This window comes from Poecilia latipinna, unplaced genomic scaffold (genome assembly GCF_001443285.1).
Source record: "Poecilia latipinna isolate Pla-1442-1.1 unplaced genomic scaffold, P_latipinna-1.0 Scaffold1907, whole genome shotgun sequence".
Lineage (NCBI taxonomy): Eukaryota > Metazoa > Chordata > Actinopteri > Cyprinodontiformes > Poeciliidae > Poecilia > Poecilia latipinna.
Window position 1 is genome coordinate 118,741 of NW_015114523.1, and position 8,769 is coordinate 127,509.

The following is an 8,769-nucleotide window of genomic DNA, read 5'->3' on the forward strand; positions in this document are numbered from 1 at the left end:
CATCAGTTTAATTTGTTAGGATGTCAAGCAATAGATCAAAATAAAGCAGCACATAACTATGAGCGACTTTCTGAGAAATTAACAATTTAGTCATACATTTTTACTGATTTAATTCTGAAACTATGACACATTCAGTTCATCCTACTCTGATTGCCTTAAATAAAATGCAGTGCTCCCAAATGCTTTTAGAAATCACCTAATTGGGAAATAATACTAATCTCTATCACTTTAATCTCAGTGGAAATCCAGTGATATTCTGAAGGCGTTCAGAGATTTGGTAGTGAACATTGGTGAACGAACAGCATAATGAAGCTCAGACAACACAGATGAATATGTGGAGAAATTGAGAAAAGGTAAAGGTTATTCAAAATAATACCCATGTCCTTCCAAGTGTAGTTGTGGTGCTATATTTAGAGTATTACAAGTCTCGTCCTGAGCATATATCATATGAAGGCTGTCATAACTTTTCAAACTCGTATTTGCAGAGATAGTTTAAGTCTACACATACTGAACACAATTTGTGTTCCTTTGGAAACTTTTTATAAAACTGTTGTACCACAATTGTGCCCAGCTGCTCTTAGGTGTTTCTGTACTTAGTCATTTTGAAAACCAGTAAATTTCAGTTCTACCTTCTGCTGGCTGTGACGATGCCCTTATATTTAATCCAGTTCATTTCAGTTCAGTTTTAAAGTACTTTATCAATCCCAGAGGTGAAATATAACTCATTCAGTTTTCATCAAAACGTTGTTGCAGATGCAGATGGCTCTTCGCAGGAAGGATCTTCTGTCGGAGACTGTATTACAGCAGATCTTGAGAAGATATTTTGTTTTTCTATAGCAAGTAATAGTGTCAGGTTTTGTTTCAATTTGAAGGCGGGATTTTGTAAGCATCACATTGGACTTAAAAATCTGTTTGTTTCTGTTAGAAATAAAGACCCCCTCTTGGTTCTACTTTACATATAATAATTGTGAAGAAAGGGATTTGTGAGCCAAAGGTCTAATGCTTTAAAAATACTGAAAAGATTAGTATATTTTGCTGGGGATAGGGAAACAATTATTTTTGATGTGTTCAAATGTAATTGTTAGTCTAATTGTATATAAATTGTTGCCTAATTGTCTTATATACGGATGCCTATATATTACTACTACTACTACTGTACTGATAGTCAGAAATAGAAATTAAAAATATTTTCTGTATCACAGTTACACAAACGTTTCAAGCGCTTTTATGTGTCACATTTTGGCAGCGCTACTCCCATGTTCATTTCATTCACTCCCATAGGACTACGCAGTAAACAAGGGAGAAAGCGAAAAAGACTGTCTCTTGTATGTGAACCACGAGTACAAACCTAAATCTTTCTGATGGGATACAGCGGAACAAGCTGGCAGAAGCTGGATATTTAGATTAAAACCTATTTTATTACTGTGACAAAAAAACAAAACAAACAAACAAAAAAACAGAAAGGTTTTCAATGTGTTAAATGAAAAACTAAAGGCTGACATATCACACCGGGAAGTTTCGATGGATATAATTTAGATTCTTTAACTCCGCCCAAACGCCACGTCAAAGATTGAACCAGAGCACAGAAACGAGCGCACCCCTTGCACACACTGACTCGCTGTCGGTGAATGAGATAAACAAAGAGCCGGTGACTTTTTTGGGACTACACTCTAAGCTTCTCACGCTCCTCAGAAACATGGACGCCGGTAGGTTGAGCGTGGCTGTGTCCCTTTTCAGCCATGTTGGTTTTATGTCGCCGACCAGCTAAAACAAACGCTCTCCAGCATCTTAAGGGTTGACAAGTGATCGAGCTAATATGCTATGTTAGCATTCAGTGCGCTAGCAGCATGCCGGGGTGGTGAGCTAGCAAGACTACCGTGTTCTCTCTGCAAAGTTGGCAGCTTATGGAAACAAACAATACGCATGGGACAGACATAGAGACCGCAGTTATAAGCAGATAGTAAGGAATATATTCCATGTTTGAAGTTGTCAGCTATAGAAAATGTAATGCTTCCTGCTTAGCCAGCTAGTCCAAAATGGACCTGTCAAACTCTTTAAACTTCAGATTCATTTCCTTTAGAGGAGAATGTGCCAGCTGATGTTTGCTGAATGATTTTTTAAATGTTGTAGCTTTCCGAAATAGTTGAGATGTGCTCCCTGTCTCGGGTTTTACAACTCTCTGTACTTATAGGCTAATGTTTTGTGTTTTTGACTTGGATCCGAGTGTTTAGATGGCGTATTTAGAAGTAAGTGCTAAATTTACACTGAATTATTTGTCGATTTGCGAAATGGAACAACGTGTCTTCTTTTAAACACATTTTGATCTTCGTTTTCCGGCTTCATTTCAGCTGTTGATCTGCCCTTTGGTCGTTGTGCCGCGATGGGCATCGTAAAGTGCTTAGCCAATGCAAAGCCAGCTGTAAAACCTCTGATGTGTGAATTTGCAAGTCACCCCTGGCTGCCAGAGCTTGGCCCCAATCCATAGAAAAACCTCTGTGCTGTCAGCTCTCGCCATTCATGCCTTCGTGTGTTAAATAACAGGCTAACTACTACAACTTTACCATCCTACTAACCCGGTGACTATTAGATTTCATCTCATAGCTTCAGCTTCAACCTGGTATTAGAAGAAGAAGAAAAACTGCTGTCACTTTAAGCTATGTTTGCTATAAACTGACACTGGCATCCCTTACTATTTTTCTACATTGTCAGCTTTAATCAGGATCAGTGCATATTTCCCCATAAGGGAACCAATATAATGTTGGCCTCCTGGCAAAGCACCATCTGAAAATATTTTCTGCCTTTGGTTTGTGTTTATTTTGATAGGTTGTGAATGTAAGCTGATGAAGTTTGACATTATGCCAGTCTCTGCCTTTCAGCAGCTGACGGGGAAGCGTTGAACCATCGGCAGCATGCATGACTAGGCAATGTCCTGCTCAATGTTTAATTGCTCTCCACTTTTATTTGACTGAATTGCAAACCGCCGACTGGTGCCACTTTGATTCTGTCAGGGTGTGTGTGTGTGTGCGCGTGTGTGTTGCGGCGTGTACCAGTTCGTCCCCCAATCAGCGGGACCGGACGAGCTTCCAGTGTGTTCTTCTTACAGATGGAGCCAGATAAGTGTTCAGGGCCTGGTCTGGTCTGCCCTCTGCAGCTAAAGGCCTCCAGTACTAGTCGACAACATGGAAACATTCTTGAGTTTTGTCGGCGTTTGCTCCAACTGGGCCTGTATTCCCCCATTAGAGCTGTTCTTCTAACAGCATTTATTATCCCAAACAGGCAATTCTTTGTTGTTGACTCCGTTTGGAGGGTGAAAAAAGAGCGGCACCAGACGGTTGAAGTATTCAGAGAAGATGAGGTGTTGGCTTACAATTATTGATCTGTTTTCCAGGAATGACTTTAATGCCGTAGTGAGTGAGTGCTGTTCAGTCGAATCCCTAATGGGAAGTATTGCGTTAAACCTACAGTGTGACGTTGAGTCATGATGGTTACAACAACAACAAAAAAAAGCCACCTGACTGATTGAAGTTGAGCAACTTGTTTTTTTGAGTACAGTTCTTTACTTTTATCTCCCTCTTGGGTTCTCTTAAAGGTTTGAGTCCAGAAAAGGTGACCACCTTTACAAAGCGCCTGCGATCCGAACCACGTTATCTGTTGGCCCAGAATGTTTCCACCTGCATCGACCCGTTGGAGGTTTGTTTGCACCGACAGACTGTCCAGGATACTGTGCATATCTTTCAGCACTCTATTCCCACGGAAGGCAAACCTATCACCAACCAAAAAAACTCAGGTATGACGCATACATTACCTGACGCTTGCAAACCCTACAGAGAACAGATTAAAGATAGCAATGTGTACGTAACTTTGGGTCAATGAAGATCCATGTCTTTCCAATCATTTGCTTTGAGAGATTACCTAATTGACAAATCAATACCACTTTTGTGTAATTTGATTTTCAGTAGAAATCCATGTGTTAAAATCACCCAGTGTATGTCCATTCTTGTATTTATTTGGGAATATGTTGAGTGACAGTTTGGTGTCATGCCTTCACTAACTGGTTTATTGCTGTCTCTCGACAACAGGGAGATGTTGGATCTTCTCGTGCCTCAACGTCTTGCGACTTCCCTTCATGAAGAAGCATAATTTAGAGGAGTTTGAGTTTAGTCAGTCTTATCTCTTCTTCTGGGACAAGGTAACGTCCTCTGCACAATCTCATTTTTCTGCTTATTGATACCTGGTTTTGGTGTTTTGCAGCATGACAGTAACTACAGTTTCTTCTGTTAGCATACTGTTTGTGGGTCTGTTTGAATCGATGCAATGTTATTACGCAGCACTCTGTCACCTTGTCATTGTTCCTAAAACCCTCTTTTGTGTGTTTTGTTTTAAACTGATGTCACAGTGACCTCTCACTGCAAGTTTCAAGCTTTGCATATTTTTACCTGGTTTTTTTCTTCCTCCAACGTGTTGGGACATTTTCCCAGTCAGGAATGCAGCTTTAATTTGTGACTCGTTGAAGGGAAATGGAATAACATTGCAAGTAATATTAGTCGTAAATTTAACAACAGGAAGGCAGATCTTTATAATTTGTTGCTTCTGTTTGTGAGTAAATCTACCAAAGTGAGCATCTCCTATAATTTCACATAATCATATCTTTGTCACCTTATTTATCCAATAAATTCTCAGCTGCTCCTTTTGTTTACAAAAACTTTTTTTTTTTTTTTTTTAGCATTTATACTTTTTCCTGATTTAACTGTCAGAAAGCATAACAGGTGAAAATTTACCCAGTAAAAAAAAAAGTACTATTAACAAGGCACATGCTCTTTTTTAACAAAATGTTCTGATTCAAGTTAAACACATTATCTGACAAAAAACTCACTTACTTAAATTAGACCTTTGCAGTGCTGTTTTGGCTATATTAAGCAAAAATCTGGGCTGCTTCTAATACAATAGTTGCTGCAGTTTTTTATTTAAAACAGTAGATGTCACAGCAGAGTAAATCTACCTCTATTCATCAAGTGAAAATGCAGAAACACAAACCTTCCAAAAGTCTCTGTGTGACTGTTTCTGTCCTTGTTGTGGGGAGGGAAATGGCAGGCGTTGACCAGTTGCTACAGGCAACAGAAAACACTAAAGTGCAGCTGTTCTCATTATTTCTGCTCATCTCTGCCTGACCTGCAGACCAATAGCATCAACTCCCACACTTTAACAGACACAGCTCGGCATGTTCTGTGAGTTTTGATGGCTATGGTACCTTCAGTTTATTTTAGGCGTAGTGATGGGAGAAGCGTTGTGCATATGTGTGTTTAACAACATAAAGTACATCCACCCACACACACAGAGTGGGTGCTGAGTTCTTGCCATCAAAGGTGAATGCTGAAACTATTTTTCTACATAAGTTGCAGAAGTTTGCAGATGGTGAGAAGAAATTGTTGACTGTGTCTTTTTATTCAGTGTAGGTAGACTTTGGGATTCAACAGGGTTGCATAAAATGACAGGGTAGCTTAAAATGACAGTAAACACTTTGCTTCTAGAAGGCACAACTAAATGTAGAAAAAATGTGGCCAATCTTCATAATGGACTGAAAAAATCAGGTTTATTAATGTGAACTATCCCTTTTAGGGTTAATAAATAAACATAATAACTGTTTTTTTGTTTGGTTTTTTTTGCAGATTGAGCGTTGCTACTACTTCCTCCATGCGTGTGTGGAGACGGCACAGAGAAAGGAGCCAGTAGACGGACGTCTGGTCCAGTTCCTTCTCTCCAACCCAACCAATGATGGCGGGCAGTGGGACATGCTGGTCAATCTCATTGGTTAGTTCTCATGAAGCATAAATTAAATAGTAAATTAAAGCTAATATTTTCTTGCACAATGTTTCTGCTTTTCACTTCAGAGGTCTTCTCATTGCTTTTATTTAGAGAAGTACGGCGTCATTCCAAAGAAATGCTTCCCAGAGTCACACAGTTCAGAGGCTTCACGCAGAATGAACGACATCCTCAATCATAAGGTACAATTTAGCTCCGTGTTCTGTTGAACTCGCATTATATTTCCATCGTTGACTTGTGTTAGTAATAAAACAGAGCTGTTTTTGTCTCCCGCTTTGCTTCAGCTGAGGGAATACTGCTTGAGACTGAGGAACATGGTGGCCAGTGACGCTACGAAGGTCGAACTATCTGAAGCTATCGACTCCATGATAGAAGAGGTGAGCCTAGCAGGAAATACACACCCATGTTTTCTTCTATCATGTTGACGTACTGATTGACTTTGGAGAGATTGTTTATTTTTACTGTAGGGGAAAGTACAGACTAGATGTAGTCTCACTAATAATAATAATACATTTTATTTGTTTCTTGACGCACAAGGTCGCCTTACAAACACAAAATTGAAATGCATAGTAAAGATGGGTTTTGAGTTTGTGGCAAAGAGTTGATGTTACAGAGATCACGTCAGTGAGTCGCAGAGTTCAGGCACTAAAACATTTCCACAGTGAAACATTTACTGTGAAAACAATGGATTACAGAGTGAAAAACGTGGTCTGATCAGCTTCTCTCAAGTACTCACACCTTGATTTTTAGTAGAAGCAAAAAATAGAAATGTATAACTGTTTTTTACAGATTACAAGGGTGATATGTTACCTTTAAAATACAGTGTAATTTTTTGTGATATGTTACTTTGCGAGGGCATGTAATAGTAGGCAGTTCAAAATAAAAAAGTAAAGTTCAACTCCAAATGCCCACATTAAAAAAGAAAAACTGAATTTTATTTATTTATAAGAGAACATAAAGTCAGTTTTCAAATCAGAAAACTGATTTTTGGGTGGAATGTTTCCACTTTCCACCCAAAAGTTTCAAGTTGAAAAACGAAGAAATGTTACTTCAGATATCAGAATACTTAATGGGTAAAGACAGTCTTCAAAATCCAATATGGCTGCCTTAGATAGACAACTTAGTGGTAACCGTACTTCAGTCACAATTTATTTGCATTCTTGAACATTTTCCCCTTTGAATCTTTCACACAGTGCTTGCCAAACTCCTCTATTGAACATGTTAGTGTTTGATAGCACAGCGTAAAGTGAAATGTGTTATTACTTTACCTGCAAACACCACTGAAAGCCATCCAAGTCCCACAGTGGTGTGTGTACCCCGGTGCGGTAATCATGATTGTGTGGTGAAAATGCATGGCAAAACTCTGGCTGATGGCATCTCTCAAAGCCAAGAGACTGTGATGCATTTTTTAATACTTGTTGTTGGCACTTTTATTGTCATAGCTATAAATACCAGAAAGTATCCGGACGAGCTTCAGCATCTCGCTAAATTTACATCCAGTACAGGCATCGAGGGCAGTGAAAGGTGACTCAACCGGCCAAATATATTACTGGTGTGCAGAGCTTGAATACATGTCACTTGAAGTATCACAAACTTAATATTACATCCAACCGATCCATGGTTATTATAATTTATTACACTGTGCATCTCTACTCTTTCATATTTCTTTCTAATTAGATTAAATATATGCACACTTTTCTAAATTTAAGCGTCTTTATCTTTTTCATGCTCTAAAGCACATTCTGCTGCTAGAAAACCACTGTGATCACAGAGCAGAAATGTAACCTGGAGAGTGTTATCCTATGTAGTTTTTGTCTTTCTTCTGAAAGACTAAAACATGTACTTACGTTTTACAGGAAAGAGACGGGGTGCAAAGCATGATGGTCCAATAGTGTTGAGCCTTGGTGCGCCACATTTAGTGAAACTCAGAATAGTTTTACAGACACTGAAATCACAGTTCAAAGTTAAAAACTCACTACCGAGAGGCTTATTTAATGTATGAAGGATTCTGTAAATGATTTTTGCTGAAGTGGTTAATTCCATCCATCCATCCATTTTCTGCCGCTTATCCGGGGTCGGGTCGCAGGGGCAGCAGCTTCAGAAGGGAGGCCCAAACTTCCCTCTCCCNCCTGTCAATCTCCCGCTCCCTTTTTCCCTCATTCATGAACAAGATCCCCAGATACTTAAACTCCTCCACTTGAGGCAGGACGACCCCCCTGACCCGGAGAAGGCACTCTACCCTTTTCCGGCTCAAGACCTTGGCCTTGGATTTGGAGGCACTGAGCCTCATCCCGGCCGCTTCACACTCGGCTGCAAACCGCTCCAGCGAGAGCTGCAGATCACGACCTGATGAAGCCAACAGGACCACATCATCAGCAAAAAGCAGAGATGCGATCCTAAGGCCACCAAAACGGATCCCCTCGACTCCTCGGCTGGTCAGAGATTCTGTCCATGAAAGTACTGAACAGAATCGGTGACAAAGGGCAGCCTTGGCGGAGTCCAACTCACACCGGAAACGAGCCCGACTTAACTGCCGGCAATGCGGACCAGACTCTGACACCGGTCATTCAGGGACCTGACAGCCCTTATCAAAGGGCCCGGTACCCCATACTCCCGGAGAACCCCCCACAAGGCCCCCCTGGGGACACGGTCGAACGCCTTCTCCAAGTCCACAAAACACATGTAGACTGGTTGAGCGAACTCCCAGAACCCTCCAGGACCCTGCTGAGGGTGTAGAGCTGGTCCAGTGCTCCACGACCAAGACGAAAACCACACTGCTCTTCCTGAATCCGAGGTTCGACTATCTGACTGACCCTCCTCTCCAGGACCCCTGAATAGACCTTACCAGGAAGGCTTAAGAGTGTGACCCCCCTGTAATTGGAGCACACCCTCCGGTCCCCCTTTTTAAACAGGGGGACCACCACCCCGGTCTGCCAATCCAGGGGAGCT

General features: G+C 40.8%; 1 protein-coding gene across 1 annotated transcript in view; it reads left to right on the top strand.

The window, feature by feature from the left end:
• The first annotated feature begins 1,573 nt into the window (after positions 1–1,573).
• Positions 1,574–8,769, top strand: part of blmh (bleomycin hydrolase) — a 25,244-nt gene continuing 18,048 nt past the window's right edge. The window contains exons 1-6 of the mRNA XM_015015387.1: positions 1,574–1,706; positions 3,590–3,787; positions 4,080–4,189; positions 5,667–5,808; positions 5,914–6,002; positions 6,105–6,197. Of these exons, the coding sequence (XP_014870873.1) occupies positions 1,697–1,706; positions 3,590–3,787; positions 4,080–4,189; positions 5,667–5,808; positions 5,914–6,002; positions 6,105–6,197 (642 nt within the window). The 5' untranslated portion in view covers positions 1,574–1,696. The remainder of the gene's footprint in view (positions 1,707–3,589; positions 3,788–4,079; positions 4,190–5,666; positions 5,809–5,913; positions 6,003–6,104; positions 6,198–8,769) is intronic.